The sequence below is a fragment of the Sinohyriopsis cumingii genome, chromosome 2, assembly GCF_028554795.1.
Source record: "Sinohyriopsis cumingii isolate HCF-2022 chromosome 2, ASM2855479v2, whole genome shotgun sequence".
NCBI lineage: Eukaryota > Metazoa > Mollusca > Bivalvia > Unionida > Unionidae > Sinohyriopsis > Sinohyriopsis cumingii.
This window is the reverse complement of record NC_142962.1, coordinates 30,030,078-30,048,948: the sequence shown is the minus strand read 5'-3', so window position 1 is coordinate 30,048,948 and position 18,871 is coordinate 30,030,078. Positions and strand designations below refer to the sequence as shown.

The following is an 18,871-nucleotide window of genomic DNA, read 5'->3' as shown; positions in this document are numbered from 1 at the left end:
TGAAATGCCAAGAGAGGCAACAAGAATGAAATGCCAAGAGAGATGCATATAATGAAATGTCAAGAGAGATGCATAGAACGAAATGCCAAGAGAGGCAAAAAGAATGAAATGCCAAGAGAGATAAATAGAATGAAATGCCAAGAAAGATACATAGAATAAAATGCCAAGAGAGACACAGGGGATGAAATGCCAAGAGATATGCATAAAATTAAATGTCGAGAGAGATACATATAATGAAATGCCAAGAGAGGCAATAGAATGAAATGCGAAGAGAGATACATAGAATGAAATGCCAAGAGAGATACGTAGGATGAAATGCCAAGAGAGATACATAGAATAAAATGCCAAAAGAGATACATAGAATGAAATGCCATAAGAGATACATGAATGAAATGCCAAGAGAGATACATAGAATAAAGTGTTCAACATAAAGGTCATTCTTATTAACACTTCCAGGTTTTGTCGAAATTAGCAACCTTTGGTAGAAGTCGGTAGAGCTCCATAGATAAAACACATTATTTATTTTAAAGGTGCAATTGATCTAGTGTTTATTTTCTGCATAAAAATATTATTTCTTGTATTTTTAATTCGTCTACCATTTCCATTATTTTTAGATTTGTTTCATACATGCATTGCTACTGTAACAGGGGGAATTTAATGTGGGCAAAACACTTAACACAAGTACTCGATGAGATGTTTATTTATGATGCAAATCAATGATGAATGTACATGATTAGATATAAGAATTGGCATCGTTCCTAACTGGAAACGATCAAAGGGTGAAATTTCAACGAATGAATCCCAGCCGGTTTAGTATGTCAACGGATATAATCAATGCATGAAAGGTATCAATAAATGTGACCGCTCTATGGATCTGTCACAAGGGATAACCAATGTATGGAATGTATGAACACATTTGAACAGTCCATGGTTCATCAACAAGTATGATGGATGTGTGATTGATTTTCACACATAGAAAGACGTTGAATTTGCTTGATTTTCACACATTTAGTGACACTGAATCTGTTTGATTTTTACATATATAGTGACGATGAATAAGATTCAAAATGGAACATACGATGGCATTTATCTCGTGATAGTGACTAGAAATCACAAAATATTTCCGATTCCACATCTGCCTTCAAACGATTAGTGACGATTTCGCTCTGTCTGCTCTTCACCAGCTTACAGAAGAATCCTTGGATAGCCTTCAAACCCGCTGGTCCTGAACCATTGGCCCTCTCACATCGAGTAAACCAATATTGTGCTTAGAATCAACAATGACAGCAGTGATCGGATTACAAACACACACACACAAAAACCCGAGTTCAACAATTCTCCGTGAACAGTTAAAAATACAACCGTTCAGCAGGTTAATACGGTTACGTACCAACATTATAATATAGATTACAAATGCGTGCACATGAATTGGCTTCACTGCGCATTAAATTATTTCATAAGAACGACTATGCTATAAGAGATAATTCTTCTAATAACCGGATTAGTATATTAATCTACATCCGGCAAAATAATCACACTGGATTATAAAATATCAAAGATTGCTCATCATTTAGTAAGATACAAATGAAATTAAATAGTCTGTTCAACAATAAAAATCTACCATGAAACAGACTATATTAAATCCAAAAACATCGCGTTATGTGATATAATATGACTACTAGAAAATTTAGAATAAATGCCGAAACATTCAATGAATAAAATAATTCTGTCACATAGAATGGACAGTAAGCAAGAATAGTTTTGCGTTTCACATACCTCTACAAAAAAAAGAGTGCTTCGGTAAAATGGACAGATTCATGTCAATGCTTATTTGCATGGTTACAATACCAAGAGAATTTGAGCTTGAAGTACCTTGATTGTGGCCAAATCCACGGACAGAGAGTACGAGGTAATTGGGCTTCTCACCGCCGGAAGTTTGCGCGCGCAGCAGTGTAAAATAGCTCACCTGAAACTGTACACTGACGGGTAACGTTGTACCCGGCAACGGAACCTATGTTCATTGTTATTCATATATTATGCAAAGGTATTTTAGTACACACACTTTTGTGACATTGTTATCTCTGTGATCATTCGTCCACTGGTGTATTCTTGTCTGCAGTATTCATTTTGAAATGGTTCAGAATAGATGCTAGTTCTGCAAAATCCATCCATGTCTTTTGATGTTTCTTATTTGGAATATATCTTAAAATCCATTTTTTAAATTTCAGAACATACATTTAAATATCTTTTTGATTACTTATCTTAAAGTATCTTGCAACTAATCACATTACAAGTGTGATGCAATCCAAATTTCTTTGTAAATAAAAGGAATGATAGAGTACACACAGAGGTAAATAAATCTAAGATTGAAAATTCACCAGAGAAAATCACTTAACGAAAGACAAACAGAACTGATATTGGTGGGCAACTTGAAAAACGTTAACACTAATTTAAAACAAACTCAGAGCGGTTTTGTGTATATTGTTATTTGATATAAAAAGAAGTAAAGTTGTTTCTTTTTCTAAAGCTGATGACACGGAAAATGTAAAAATCCAATGTTAGAAGCAAAGAAAATCGATGCAAATAAAGAAAAGCACAGCAATGTTTTGATTAAGCCAAGACTAAATTTTCATTGCTATTAAACAGCACGCACATACTGCATAAAATTGACTGCGAAACAAATAAAACAATTTATAAAAACAATTTTCGGTGCAGCATTAAACTCTGCTCCGACTGTGGAATATAACATGTTTTGTTGTTGTTTTTTTATTTTTAAAAAGCTATTGAGATTTAAACGGATAAACATCTGGAATGTCAATCAAGGCACAACTCCTCAAGAGATGTGAGATGTTCCAAAGAGACAGCGTTGAAGGAAGCATAAATCACGTCATCTAAAGAGTAAATTGAACAAAAATTGTTATAAAAAAGAAAGGAAATAGAAAGAAAAAAGATACAAAAGAAATTTCGAGGACACGACCTGAATAGCAAAGTATGATACAAGCTTTAAAAAAAATTTAGAATGTTTATGCTTTAGGTGCGTTACGTTTGATTTTGTAGATAATTCAAATTGTTCCTCACCAGGGATCCGTGATCAGTCAAACTTAGCATCTGAGATTCGCAGGGAAATCCTGCCTTCTACCTGCCTGCTCAAACAATCTTTAATACAGGACTGCCATCTGTACCCACGATACTATACCTGCATTACTGGCTTATATCAAGCGAGCTGCCAGAAGAAAACTGTTCTTAAAACATGTCAGAGTCAAGTTTGATTCGGGAAGAAGGCCAACCATTTGAAATAAGACATATGCAAGGAACTTCAGAGTTTATCTGCCAGTTGTGCGGCTGAAAACACAGTCTTTCAAACGCCTCGGTACCACAGTTAGCCGACTTCCTCTTTTGGGTTTACCGATAAGAGGAAGGTATCTCCTATCCATTCCAAGGGCCGCCGTTCCACAATCATAATTATATTCTAACAAGATTGAAGGGAGGATATGGAGCAGAAATATGTCCTCTCCTGCCTTCTTGCAAAGTTTTATTGTCTCGATTGAATCCTATGGCCTTTCGTGGGAAACGAAATGTCTCATGGAATCTGGCGTAAGTGAAGAAATATTTTGAATGAATGTCTGACTAACGCAGAGTACAAACATTCTTTCTGGTCAGTCTATCTACAGTCTTAGTGTGATACAAGAATTATCCATCGATCCAAATCATCGAAAGTACAGCCATTACGGCTCGAGTTCATTCATTATACCCCCTGTTTTAACTACCAAGAACAGATTCCGTTCACGAGGAATTGGTCATTTGCCATGTCATCTCCATCTTCCTTGGACCCAAGGAGGTCAACACGACGATGTTTCTGGAAAGGCTCTGTCATTCTGTATGCAATGGGTTATCCTCTTTGCCTATGAGGAACTAACTGAGTACCAGTGCATTGCATCGCATATATGCTCACAGTCTTCAGCATTAGTATATCATTCGAGCGTAACTCTCCCCTAACTGGCATTATCCATGCCGTTGGATTAAGTATATAGAAAACATTCCGAAAGTGCTTAATTTGACCTATATATAGCAGAATCCTACCTGGGTTGTCCAGTAGCTTCTCAGTGAGACGGTAGCTCTACCTCCGCTGAATTCGCGGGGAGGCAGTATTTCTACAAGCCGTGTCGAGGAGTATATATTTGCTAAATATAGTCTGTATCTCTCAAGACGTTTGAAGCTGCGTCGTGTACGTGAGGAATGATTGAGTGAAACTTCTGCGGGGTAAGGAGGTGTCGCTCCCAGAAGCGCTTGCCCTATTCTCTTAATTTATTATGAACGGTTAATGTATCTCATGAAGAAACCAATTTCTGGAGTAAAATATTTATTCGATAATACCTACTTGATTTAAATATGGACACATCCACCCAACCTAGGATCTGCTACAATTAAATCTGATAGAGTGTACATACCACACCAGTAGTAAATGAAATATAGCCTATGGGCTCGTCTCATTGCTTGCAATTTAACTGTCAGACATATATACAATAATATTTTTTAAGCTATATGTATGACTGATAGTTAAATTGTAAGCAACGATAGTACCCCTGTGGCATATACCTTAATTTTGCACTAAACGACTTTAAACAATATTTGTGGCAAGAACAAGTATGGGTTGTTGTGTTGACTGTATTTGCGAGGTAGTTGTTGTAGTCGTAAAGTATTATATTATCGGGTAAGCATTGAAGAAACATATTTTGTCAAAATTAGTTTTGTTCATTCAGTCATGCAGTTCTGATCTCTCTCTCTCTCTCTCTCTCTGGAACGTATTTTTAATATTCATCCGTGTCAACCATTCGCACAGGAGATCGAACTTTAGTCCCAGAATGTCTTCTCCTGTTGGATTTACTCAGTGCGACAACAGATCCCTTCATCTTTAAGTCGCTTGTTCATGAGATCTCAGCAGATGGTCCTTCTGCCTCAGTGGCGGCCAACATGACCCGGTGTCACATAAATCAATGGTTAAGTCTTATGCTATATAAGGTTGCATTTCAGTAACTGGGCTTTTGGCTCACAGTAGAAAACGATCTACAACCTCATACCAGTGGAAGTGAGCGGGGCAGATTCAGTATGTTCTTCATAATATAGCTGCTTCATACGTTAGAAGACTGGGGTCTGGGTCTACTTTGTTGCGCAGGACATAACTCCTTCCTTCTCTTATTTATTCTCCTAACATATTATGATCGTTTAACTTTTTGTGACGAACACATTTTCTAGAAATATAAATATTTGATTCATAATATCCGATAGTAATGTGGGCTCTCCCCCGGAGCCAACCCTGCAGCGACATTCCTGCAGATCAGAGCACGCAACTCCACCCTATTAATAACTTACGACTATTGAACTGATGGCGCCACAGGGCTGTAGGCAAAACTCTCTTATCCATGAGGAGACTAATATTGTCTGACTTGTCCTCAGCATCGTCGGAAAGGATTTCGCCCGTGCTGCCTTTGTGCGCTTGCAGATCCTAGCCTCCCACGTCTACCCAGAGTCCCAGTGTGGATTTCAAGCCGGCAGGTCAACTGTAGACATGTCTTCTCACTACGCCAGCTGCAGGAGAAGTGGCGCGAGCAGCAGATGCCTTTCTACATTGCCTACATAGACCTGACGAAGGTGTTTGACCTGGTCAGTCGGATTGGACTCTTCAGACTCCTGCAGAAGATCGGCGGCCCCCACGATTGCTTGCTGTCGTCACGTCGTTCCTTGAGAACATGCACAGCACAGTGTGATTCAATGGCGCAACATCGGAGGCCTTCCCAGTCATCAGAGGAGTCAGACAAGGCTGTGTCCTTGCGCATACGCTCTTCGCCATATTTTATTCCATGCTTCTCCAGTACACCTTCAAGGACTGCGGCGAGGGAGTGTACATCCACATCAGGGCTGACGACAAGCTGTTCAACATCGCCCATTTCCGTGCTAAGACTAAAGTCACAGAGGTACTAATCTGTGAATTGGTCTTCGCCGACGACGCAGCCTTGACATCACACACGGAAGATGGACCTCAGCAGCTGGTATGCCTCCTCTCCCACGCCTGTAAGAAATTTGGACTGACCATCAGTTTGAAGACAACGAACGTCATGGCGCAGGACGCAGACTCCCCTCCATCCGTCACCATCGATGGGTCCAACTTGGAAGATGTTGAGAACATCACATACCTCGGGTCCAACATCTCCAGCTCACTCTCCATTGATTCTGAGGTGAATGGCAGGATTGCAAGGCAGCAGCAGTGATGGGCAGACTTAACCAGAGGTTCTGGAACAACCCCAACCTCACCGAGAAGACCAAACTGCGTGTCTACCAGGCCTGCGTGCTCAGCTCACTCCTCTACAGCAGCGAAATATGGACCACCTATGCGAGACACGAGAGGAAATTCAACAGCTTCCACCTGAGATGCCTGCGGCGCATTCTGCACATCCAGTGGCAGGAAAAAGTACCCAACACAGATGTCCTAGAATGCGCCAACATGAACAGCATGTTCTCCATTTTCTCCTCTGTACAGTTTGTGTTTTCCTGTGATACACATGATGTCGAGATGACCTTTGTGGCTCCTGGTTTTTGTCAATCTATTCACTTAGGGATCGAACATTTAATATTCGGAGTGGGGGTTGCGTGCAATTATATATAAAAAATCATAGTTTCATCAAATTTTTCCTCTAAATTTCATATTTCAGGGAATTCTTACGTTTTATTCCGTCCATACGTATGACTGGAATGGAAGATATGGTCCAGATGCACCATTTGTGGTAAGATTTCACATTTATTCAAGAAAGTATTCTTGATATTTTCAAGACAATTGTACAGACCTTTCTTAAATGTTTTATACATTAGTGAATAGGTAAGATATGGTAATTTATTGTCTTAAATGTTTTACAAATTTGTGATGAGATAAAATATGGTAATTTACTGTCTTTCGCCCCACAAAAGGATATGACAATGACAACTGCTCTCTCTCCCTCACTCTTGTCTTGCCTTTCATTTACCCATCCTTTACAATACCTGCACTTTATTTATTAGAACATTTGAAAATAACGAATTTATTATACTACAAGAAATTCTCCCTGAGAGTTGCTAGCAAGTTTCCTGATTATTTGATTGTCATGACATATTTACTTCTCCCCTTTAAATCTTTGCGTTTTTACAAACTTTCATATACATAATTAATAATTAAGGGTGCCATATAACCATAGACGCTTAATTAGTCAGATAATGTATCTGTTAATATGGATGTATGGTCCATTAAATCATGATACAAGAGGTCACAGGTTTGAACCCCAGCTGAATCATACCAAAGACTTATAAAAATGGTACTAACAGCTGCCTCACTTGGCGCTCAGCATTATGAGGTTAGTGTTAAGGCTGGTCGGACTTTTGTTAGGATAATATGCCTGAACGGGATATCACGCTACATGCGGGTGGCATGATGCCCTATTGCTACGCATCACTATAAACTACCACACTGCAGACATCGTAACGATATGACTGAATTTTTTTTAAAACTACGTTAAAAGTCCAAATCACACACACACGCATGAAACACAAACCGCACGCTGGTATTTCACTATATCAGCTGAACAACTTATAAATATGACATGAAGACTTGAAATCTACAAATGTTACAATTCTCTCGAATTATGACTGTCACTTTAGGCCTACGCAAAAGTAGGGTGAGTAAAGTGTTGTTTGTCTGGAAAAGAGAGAAGTGCCATGGGTTTTTATTAGTTCGTGCGCTTCGTGGACTGTGATCGATCGCTCACTCTTTTACTCATTCACAACAAACAAGTATCTGAATCACAGATAGATCTAATTATTATACCAAGACATGTATTCTCTTAACCTCTATATAATTATTTGTTAAATTACCCTTTATTAGCACCCATGTTAAATATTAATATTTTAGTTTTATAAGCATTTCCAGTTTTAAAAAAAAACAACATATATATATATATATATATATATATATATATATATATATATATATATATATATATATATATGAATCAAGTTGATATATGACAGTTGCCATTGCTACTACTAGTTCCTAATAATACAGTCTTTTTAACATAGCAAGAACCTTGAAGACGTAAACCTCTTATAGAGATTAAAAACCTATAAATACAAGCTGTCTTGGAATAAACAGTTGATTTTCATTTCTTAGATTTTAATCTTAAACTAACTTTCTATGGCATAAACTGTATTTGCCTATGTGTCTATCATATTTGCGGTACAGCATCATACGTCTTCTACTCTACAGAACGATGCCTCTGCATATGACCTCAATAAGCCAATAGTGATCGCTGAATTCAACCAGAAAAATGGTGGTGGGATGAACATGCCCCAACAGTTTGATTATGCGTATAACCATGGTTATGCAGGAGCATGGTCTTGGAGTTACACAGATGAAGATTGGAACACACAGAGATCAGGAATGAGTTCCATCAAGAACAACCGAAACCCCACGGGTGGCGGTCTTGTGAAACTACCTATGTGATGTCAATAATGCACAAGCTTCTAGTTATCCAATCCTGGCATCAACAAGAGCACATCTACTACCCATTATAATAATTCCTTTGGAATTGGAATTTTCATCTGGTTGTTTAAGTAATAAAAAGTGATGTATGCATGGTTTAAATCGCATATTATTAATACATATCCCTGCACTCCATTGTTCAAGAAAAATTGAAAATATTATATATAGTTTTAGATATGAATCTTCATTTAACTTTAAAAAAATGATTGTACACATCCTCTGACTACGTTATAAGTGCTCCAAAAGGTAAATCTATTGCTGTAAAACAGTCACTTAGATGGTGAAAGTGGACAATCTTAAAAGAACCATTGCCACAGTAAATCAAACCTTGAAATTAATAGCTGGCAGTTGAACCCCCGCATGTATTGCACCAGGTGCATGATATCTAAGCCTCTAAAGTGTTCATAAACGTGTTGGTGGTTGATGCACAACTGACAAAATGCCATTCCATAAATGTAGGTAATTGTGACCTACTTTATGCCCAGGGTGAATATTACCATCAAAAGAAGAATCTACATGTAAAGTGGGGCCCCAAGTGGCCGAGTGGTCTAAAGCACTCTCCATTACGGATCACTGCCATTTCACCTCTGTCTGCATGGGTTCGAGTCTAGGATTCGGCCATTGTGGGTATGTGAGAAAGCTTGCCAGTAGCTTCTCGTGGGTCAGTGGGTCTTCCTGGTGTTTTACCGGGTTCTTCCTCCACCATTAATACTGGCCACCATGCATAGTCTATCGTGTGTTGAAAAATGGCGTTAAACTCTACAACAACAACAACTACATGTAAAGTAGGTAATTCTTATCTTCTATTTGCCATGGTGAATAGTGCCATCAAAGATGAACATACAGGTAAAGTTTCATGAATTTACATATAATAGCATATGGGAAGGTGAGCTAAATGCAAAAGCTTAACAAAGTCACTAGAGCATGAAATGTAGGTCACTTGACATACTTCTCACTGTGATTAGCAGTTCTTGCACAATGAATAAAGTCATCAAGTTTCAAGACTGTACAGGAAATGATGTCAGAGAAATGAGCTAAATAATGCCTACACTAATGACAACAATGTGATCAGAAAATTGGTATGTGTCATATCTCGCCCATTTCTCATAGGTGTGACAATAAGGAAATCATATAGGCATATCTTAAAGTGGCTTATACTATCAAGAGTTGGCTGTTGTATCTTGTCTTGAAATGGCTTGTACCATCAAGAGCTGTCTGTTGTATCTCATCTTGAAATGGCTTGTACCATCAAGAGCTGTCTGTTGTATCTCATCTTGAAATGGCTTGTACCATCAATAGTTAGCTATTGTACCTTGTCTTGAAATGGCTTGTACCATCAAGAGTTAGCTATTGTATCTCATCTTGAAATGGCTTGTACCATCAAGAGTTAGCTATTGTACCTTGTCTTGAAATGGCTTGTACCATCAAGAGTTAGCTATTGTATCTCATCTTGAAATGGCTTGTACCATCAAGAGTTAGCTATTGTACCTTGTCTTGAAATGGCTTGTACCATCAAGAGTTGGCTATTGTACCTCGTCTTGAAATGGCTTGTACCATCAAGAGTTGTCTGTTGTATCTTGTCCTGAAATGGCTTGTACCATTAAGAGTTGGCTTTTGTACCTTGTCTTGAAAAGGCTTGTACCTTCAAAAGATGGCTGTTGTATGTTGTCTTGAAATGGTTTGTACCATCAAGAATTAGCTGTTTTATCTTCCTTGCAAAAATGATTCATGTTAGCTTTTAAGTGTGGGAAGTTATGGGAGAGACCTTTTCTCTATAGCTGTAATCAAGAACATTGATACTTATCATTATACCATCATTTCCTATTTGTCCAGCTCAAATATCCAGTGCTCTACAATTTGATATGCACACACATGCATGCATGTACAGCCTACCCCACCCACATATACCCACACAAACATACTGCAAAAGATTTGTGTATATAATAAATTAATAAATTCACATGTAAAGTAAGGGCATGGGCCATCAGTATATTGTACACCCTTTTTTCTGGAATAATACAACATTTAACACTCTATGATATGATATGAGAGAGAGAGAGAGAGAGAGAGAGAGAGAGAGAGAGAAGACAGACAGAACAAAATAATATCGATATGATTAAAATTTTATTGAAAAGAAATATTTATTATTGCACAAGCTTTCTACACAGAATGTTATAACAATATTCTTCAAAGGTACCACATAATATTTTTCTGAATTAATGCAAATATCTCTGAGTAAATAACAACAAGGACTTTTTACATCTGATTAGGTATGAAATAATTTTTTTTTTGTCTTATTCATAATGCAAACTTATCTTCTAACTGAAATTATTGAGAAATCTATCAGATTAATTAATTATATTTAAGGTACAAATATTCAACAATTTACAGTAAAAATGCATGATCCTGAGTACTCCTATGAGCTAAACATTACAAATTTTGAATTGTGGCTTGGATAACAAATTATTTTATCTTCAAAGTCAGATATGGTCTTGTTGGTATCACTGGGAACTGTTATTTGGATGTTGTGAAAATAGCTGATATGTATAATATGGCTGTGGCCCCAGGAAAACTACTTCATTCACAGTGAAGTAGTTTGGTGAGTCCTATGGAAATCAGCCTGAATTTTACATCTGGTTTCACACCATTGACATTAAAAATACTGACTTAAAACAGGAATACAAATAAAACTAACAAATTAATGTAGATTTAGTCAATGACCTGAATGCAACAATTAGCTAGTCAGTCAAGTATGAAATGTAAGCCCTGTGTGACCTACTTTTTCCAGGACCGTTTTGTTTTCACAAGTCAATGCAAAATGGAGTGTAACTATTGTCAACAGTGCAACTGAAACCATCCTTAACAAAAAGCTATGTTGATAAACCACAAGCAAAAGACCACAGGGACCTAATATCTGCATGAAGCAAGTATGTTCAAGAACACTAAAGAATACACTGTAGGTCACAGGGACCTAATATCTGCATGAAGCAAGTATGTTCAAGAACACTAAAGTAGGTCTCAGGGAGCTAATATCTGCATGAAGCAAGTATGTTCAAAAATGCTAAAGCATGCACAAAGCTATTTTAACCAAAAGCTAAGGATGTACTGGCAATTCATAAATTTATTACTTACTCAAAGCAATTGCAGTTTGATTTGTAAGGCACAGTTACATACTTTTGATAGTATGGTGTTGCATTTACTGGGGTACATTTATGCAGAAATTTGCATTGTAAAGCACAGTGAGTTACTTTTGACAGTCTGGCGTTGTACTCACTGGGAATGTTAAACTGATGTAAATGGAAAACTTAACCTAGAAAGGATAGATGGATGGATGGACATAGGCTCCAAGTCTTGTAAGGGTACATACATTAATGTCACACATCAATTTATTATTTAACTTATGTATCAGATATGCTTGTACAATGACAACAAATTCCATCAAATTGATACAAATAAAAAACCAGCTAATTTATAATCATAAAAAAAGTGTATTCCACAACAATTGTTTTAATATAAAAAAACATCTGACAAACATTGTATACCAGGAAATCACAATAAAGTGGTAAGAAACGACAATTATCTGAGTACACACACACACACACACACACACACAGAATGTGTAATGTCTATAGGCATTTATTACAGCAGTCCCTTTCTTGTGAGATTAATCATGCTGCAATGAAATCACAGGAACAAAATGTCTTGCCTTTCTGGATATATTGGCATTTAATTTGAGTGTACAACTTATTGGTGTTGGATATATTGTCATTTAAATTGAGGATACAACCTCTTGGTGCTGGATACAATGGTCTTTAGTTTGAGGGTACAACCTTGGTGCTGGATATACTGGCCTTTTTATCAAAAGGTAAAATCTCTTGGTGCTTGGTACACTTGCCTATAGTCTGAGGGTACAACCTATTGTTGCAGGATATATTGTTCTTTAATTTGAGGGTACAACCACTTGGTGCAGGATACACTGGCCTTGAGGGTACAACCTCTTGGTGCAGGATATATTAGTCTTTAATTTGAGAATACAACCTATCGGTGCTGGATCACTGGTCTTTAATTTGAGGGTATGACTTCTAGGTGCTGGATACATTGGCCTTTAAATTGTGTGTGCAACCGTTTGGTGCTGGATACATTAACCCCGAAACTGAGAGTACACCTTCTCATGCAAGGATTTTATAAGAAGGGCCATCAATAATTTAAGAATGATACATGAAGTGATTTAAATAAACTACCTGACCGTGATATGTCATGTAAATATTCCCACTTGGTGATATATAAGGCCACTGAGAGCTTTAGATTTTATACATACACATTATTTCTGACCATTTTGTGACCTAATAAATGTACTGGGTTTTTTAATATTTAACACAGTACGGTTGATTCTGGCAAAAATATATTATGAATATAGCAGTACATATACAAATGACATTGTACTTTCCACTAACACCCCCCTCTAATAATAATTTAGACTATGCTTGAATTTGGTTTTCATGTTCAGACAGATGAGTTTCCATGTGTCTTAGAAATGAAGCTTGTCCACAGTTCACAAAACCGCAACTGTAACAAGATGGCTCAAAATCCAAACTATAACAATTCTGGCAATCAAACACAGCATTTGTACAACTGAAAGGTGGAAACAAATACCACACAATACCAGGGGTAGCCTAAATGGAACCGACATCTGTAACTGAATTAAAAAATACTATAACCATGCCTGATGTTTAACTGAATTAAAAAGTACTATAATCATACCTGATGTGTAAGTGAATTAAAAGAAAGTACTATAATCATACCTGATGTGTAACTGAATTAATTTTTAGAAATTCTTAGAAAATCTGAATTTCAAAAGAGGAAGAGAACAAATCAGTTAGCACAGAACTAAAAAAGCATTTTTTTTACAGAAAGTGTCAAATTTAGAAGCACAGAACTACAAAAGCATTTTTTTAATACAAAAAATGATTTCTTCATATCTTAAGTGATGATCAGGAAAGTCTAAACATCACATTAGGAAATAAATAATTGTTTAAGACTAATTTTTGAAAAGATAATATCATTTAAAACAGTAATCTTTTAAAAGGCAATATAATTTAAGAGTAATCTTTGGAAAAACTATATAATTTAAAATAGTCATCTTTGAAAAGGCAAGATAATTGCCATATATTGCAATCATACTCTTATCTTTTGACTTTAAACAGACAGAATAAAATTACTTCTATATCTTCTACTGTAATAAATTAAGAGGTCTAATGATTTTTTGTGCATATCTGGCATTAAGAACACAGACATGGTATCTAGAAGTAAAAATGGACGAAAACAAGTTCTGAGCAAATCAGATATGTTATAACCTGAGGCAATAATTAACAAAGAAAATAATAAATACTAATTGGATAAATGTTGTGAGATGTCTTAGCATTAGTTGCTCTAGCGAAGGAACTTACAAATGCATCTGCTATGAATCAAAATGCATTATAAAACAAAGGGAAGAAAAAAGAAAATACCAGTCATATATATTTAATATCTAATGAGAACCAAGTCAATCAATTATCCCCAATTATGACTGCTGGTACTACCTTAGATGTGTAAGCACATGTATACATGTTAATTTCCAGGAAAGGTGTTTTGTATAGGGTTATAGATATGTGCCTGCATGTCGAGTCCAATTGCAAAGAACATGGACCCTGATCTGTCATTGCATGATGTACTGGCATATTAGAGTCATTGTTTCCGTTATTGATTACTCCAAACATGCTGCATAGACCCAAATATGCCCACATATTATGAGGGCAGATCTGGGTCTTTGCAGTTGGAATCTTACTTAATAGCGACTATACAAAATAATACTTTTTGCAAAGGGCTAGTAATATAATGACATCTTTTATTACAGAATGTGTTATATCTGTATAGTTGACATACCATATATAATCACGTTTAGGTCCAGTCCAACTGCAAAATGCATAGACCCAGATATGCCATCACATAATGCACTAGCAGATCTGGGTCTATTCAATTTATTAGGGGTAATCATTAGAACAGACAACACTAACCCTGTTCTGCTGGTACATTATGTGATGACAGATCAGAGTCTATTTTGTCTGCAGTTGGACTCAGCTTATAAATGAGAATAAATGGTATATCACCAAGTATGTAATCTCACAGAATTGCTGTTATTACACAGGGTGCTGAATTCAGGATAGCTGTTATTACACAGCATGCTGAATTGAGTACAGCTGTTATTACACAGGGTGCTGAATTCAGGAAAACTGTTATTACACAGGGTGCTGAATTCAGGATAGCTGTTCAACATAAACTGTACATCAATAAACTGTTTCTTAAGAGAGTATCTAATCCCATTTTTTACATACAGCACATCTATTCCATAATGTAACTGTATCTTTACAAAATCTATTATATTATGGATAACCTTCATTACAAAATGTATTATCTCACTGTCTGGTTATTATTATAAGTGGCAAGTAACCTCCAAGACATGTTATTACACATGATGCTGTATCTCCAGGATAGCTGTTATTACACTGTATTATTACAATGGGCATGCAGTCTTCATAATTGCCATTATTACAATACAAATTCTGTATGACTAAACTCATGATTACATCATGCATATAACAAGTAAACCATGGGGCAGTAAATGCCCAACAAATCCTTTATACTCCATGGCATTTCTTATAAATGATGGCAGTGTTACCTCCAATGTATCTCCTACTATACTGCTGTGTAACAGACTAAGCTGCTGTTATTATAAAGAACATGTTATCTCAGGGTAGCTGTTCTTACACAGGGTGTGTAATCTCCAATGCATTCCAGTCAATGCCTTGGAAGAATGGGTGTGCCTTCACTTCCTCTGCACCAATCAAACCAGATCCTAACCTCTCTCGTGGATTATAACAAAGTAACTGCAAGATAAGCAATTAACCCTGTAATGCAATCATTTACACAAGAAGACCATACAAGACAAGTATAACTGCAGGTTTCACAACCTAATTAAAATTCTGATCTTATGCTTCATCATTTTTAAGCTTGTAAAATATGAATTTTGTCTCACACATGTGACAGTATTCAACCTGCAAGAGGAGACAGAAATAACACTGAAGAAAGAGTTCTCTATCATATCAATGGACACAATATTATTTTCATATTGTGAGTGAGGATGAAACATTCTAAAGTTTTGCCAGTGAACTGAATATTTTCAATTCAAATAGATTGACCAAGAACAGTGGGTATTTTTCATCTCATCTGTATAAGCCGTTCTTATTTTCTGCTTCATTTCCAAAATTTTAAAACAGCAGAAGAAAATGAAGGAAGTCAATATATAAAGAAAACAAGAGCCACTGAATGAGACAGAATATATACCTCTCTCAAAAGTCCCTCAGCCTCCACTGAGATGTGGTCAGGTAAGAGAAGATGGGTGTGAGAATTAATCCCTCCTGGGTGGCAGGAAATCAGGGTCTAAAATAAAGAAACATTACATTAATAACTGAGTGCCACATGAAGCAATACTAAAATATGCAGTGATGCCATCAGATTTGGAGGGAAAAGTTGAGTTGGTGGGGCATGGGAAGCATGTTAGAGGTCAAGGTACCAAAATCCCTGGGTGAATAGGATTTTATTTAAGCAAAGATCACTCCTTAAGAAGTATAAATGATTCTAAATTTATACCTTTTTGCTAATAGTCTCCCATTAATATAACAATGTTGTGATGTACTGTAAACAGGCAATTCAACAATTTGTGGCATTGAAATTCATAGGAATAATTTTTAATGAATTTAAACAAAAGAATCATATTATTTCTAATGCAATGCCCAGTGAAAAAAAAAATAAGCTGAGGCCCAATTTTCCTTTAATGTACCTTGCAGTGTGAAAAATGAAGCACAACATGTGTACATAATGTACCTTGCAGTGTGAAGAATGAAGCACAATGTGTACACAATGTACCTTGCAGTGTGAAAAATGAAGCACAACATGTGTACATAATGTACCTTGCAGCGTGAAGAATGAAGCACAATACGTGTACATAATGTACCTTGCAGTGTGAAGAATAATGTACCTTGCAGTGAGAAGAATGAAGCATATGTGTACATAATGTACCTTGCAGTGTGAAGAATGAAGCACAATATGTGTACATAATGTACCTTGCAGTGTGAAGAATGAAGCACAATACGTGTACATAATGTACCTTGCAGTGTGAAGAATAATGTACCTTGCAGTGTGAAGAATGAAGCACAACATGTGTACAAGTTACCAAAAATGAACTGGTGATAGCAGTTACTCTTGCCTTGGAAAACTGTTCCATCTTAAAATTATTTTATATAAATTGACATTGCAGATGTTGGAGACATAGAAATACTGTAGAAACTCCAAGCAATTTGACTTGTTTTTTCTAAAAAAGGCATTCAAAGTCCTAATAATTCAAAACGACATTTTTAATTCAGCCAATTTCTTTAATTTATCTTTACAGAATTTTTTGTAATATGACATACTGCATGACTGGTCTGTGATATAAAGTAGAAATGTGTCCATGTGTCTGCAACACACATCCTGCCAAAATGTCTGCTAGGAGATGGCAGGGTTTGAGAAAAATTTCTTTTAAAGTAAGTTCATATTTTTACAAAGATTACAGGGAAGTGACTAGGAATTATGAATTCACTTAAGAAATGAAACTGCAAAATTTAGGATGCAAGAAAAAATGGAAGAAAGCATACTGAATAGCAAAAGACTAAACCACAAGTATAACTGGTGTACCAAAATTTCAAAGATTTATCTTAAACACCTTTCCAGTTTTGCACACGTATTGAAAGTGTGGATACTGATGGATGGATGGACAAACAATGGATAAGAGCATTAAAAAATTGAAACTGAAGAATTCTAAATTATTCTAGAAAAGGGTACATTTGGACCACTAGTGTAATATATATCCAGTTTCATACTAGTATAATAAATATAAAGTTTCATACTTGTTTAATATATATCCAGTTTCATACTAGTATAATAATATAAAGTTTCAGACTAGTATAAGATATCTTGAATGTTTTTATAGTTATGCCCCAGACACAGGACTGTGATGGATGGATGGATGGACTGACTGATGGATGAAACCCATTTCGATTCTCAATGGATGGAATTGGTTCAAGGAGATATGGTCCTGGATATGCCAGATTCAAGTTTAACAAGGGTTACTAGGTTACTAAATCATATCAATAGAACTGGAATACTCCCAATTATAATGACAGACAGACAGATGGACAGACACGGATGGATGGATGGATATGGGAGAGCAGCTTTCTAAAAATTATACACACTGACAAAAATGTTTGCCCTGTCCCATCTGTCCTTACTGATTGCATATTTCAAGACTTTACCTTTCCAACAAGTAGCTCATACATCAATGCTCCCAGACTCCACCAGTCACACAGTTCTGTGTATTCTCCTATTGTCCTCACCTCTAACATGAAGAATATGAAGAGACAATGAAAATATGAAACACACATGGATATATATATATATATATATATATATATATATATATATATATATATATATATATATATATATATGCCAATAAATAGGTAGAGACAGATTTACAGTTCAAAAGAAATTAACACAGAATTTGCGCAACTGAGACCGCTTTGCATTTTATTCTCTACTTGTCAATAATTTAAAAATCATTAAATTATATGGAGTTTACCATAATAACGTATGAACAGTTATGTGGACCTTGTATATTGACAATGTCTGACACATATGACCACTGACATTTTGAAAATAGACCTTTTGTATTAGCCAACTGTTACCTCCAGAAAGATAAGTCTATACTGATTTTAAAAAAATAAAGCATCAAGGACATAACAACTGCACAAAACTTAATTACTGAAGTATCATTTATTTTCAATGGACTCAATTTTTGTGGTTTTGGGGGAAAAAAACATTTTCGTAAGCACTTAAATTCATGGTTTTGGCTGTCAAAATGTGCATATTAGTAGATATTTAATTTCATGGTTTAGCCTCTACAAATACCCAAAATAAAGAATACAAAAGAATAAAACAATGCTGATGCAAACGGCAGTCACTTTAACGTTTAAAACAATACTACCACCTGTATGAGCACAAATGAAAGACCTGGCAAGTTCAATATTTACACCATGTTTTTGACCAATGAATAACATCAGTCGAACCAGATACAGCCAACAATACTAAAACAATACTTTAATCTCTATGAGCACAAGAAAACACCTGTCAAAATTAATCACTTTTGCCATGTTTAGTTTGAGTGCTCAACATCAA

The 18,871-nt window shown here is 36.1% G+C and overlaps 2 protein-coding genes across 3 annotated transcripts in view; one reads left to right on the top strand and one right to left on the bottom strand.

Annotated features, from left to right (window-relative positions):
* The window catches only part of LOC149804550 (mannan endo-1,4-beta-mannosidase-like), a 38,258-nt gene extending 29,604 nt beyond the window's left edge, over nucleotides 1-8,654 (top strand). For both annotated transcript variants that reach the window (XM_089932797.1, XM_089932790.1), the window contains 2 exons: nucleotides 6,708-6,779; nucleotides 8,288-8,654. In XM_089932797.1, the coding sequence (XP_089788923.1) occupies nucleotides 6,708-6,779; nucleotides 8,288-8,524 (309 nt within the window). In that variant the 3' untranslated portion in view covers nucleotides 8,525-8,654. The remainder of the gene's footprint in view (nucleotides 1-6,707; nucleotides 6,780-8,287) is intronic.
* A 2,014-nt stretch (nucleotides 8,655-10,668) lies between these two features.
* The window catches only part of LOC149804549 (inactive ribosomal protein S6 kinase delta-1-like), an 80,608-nt gene continuing 72,405 nt past the window's right edge, over nucleotides 10,669-18,871 (bottom strand). The window contains exons 13-15 of the mRNA XM_089941406.1: nucleotides 17,950-18,032; nucleotides 15,944-16,039; nucleotides 10,669-15,486 (exon numbers count right to left, since the gene is read on the bottom strand). Of these exons, the coding sequence (XP_089797532.1) occupies nucleotides 15,364-15,486; nucleotides 15,944-16,039; nucleotides 17,950-18,032 (302 nt within the window). The 3' untranslated portion in view covers nucleotides 10,669-15,363. The remainder of the gene's footprint in view (nucleotides 15,487-15,943; nucleotides 16,040-17,949; nucleotides 18,033-18,871) is intronic.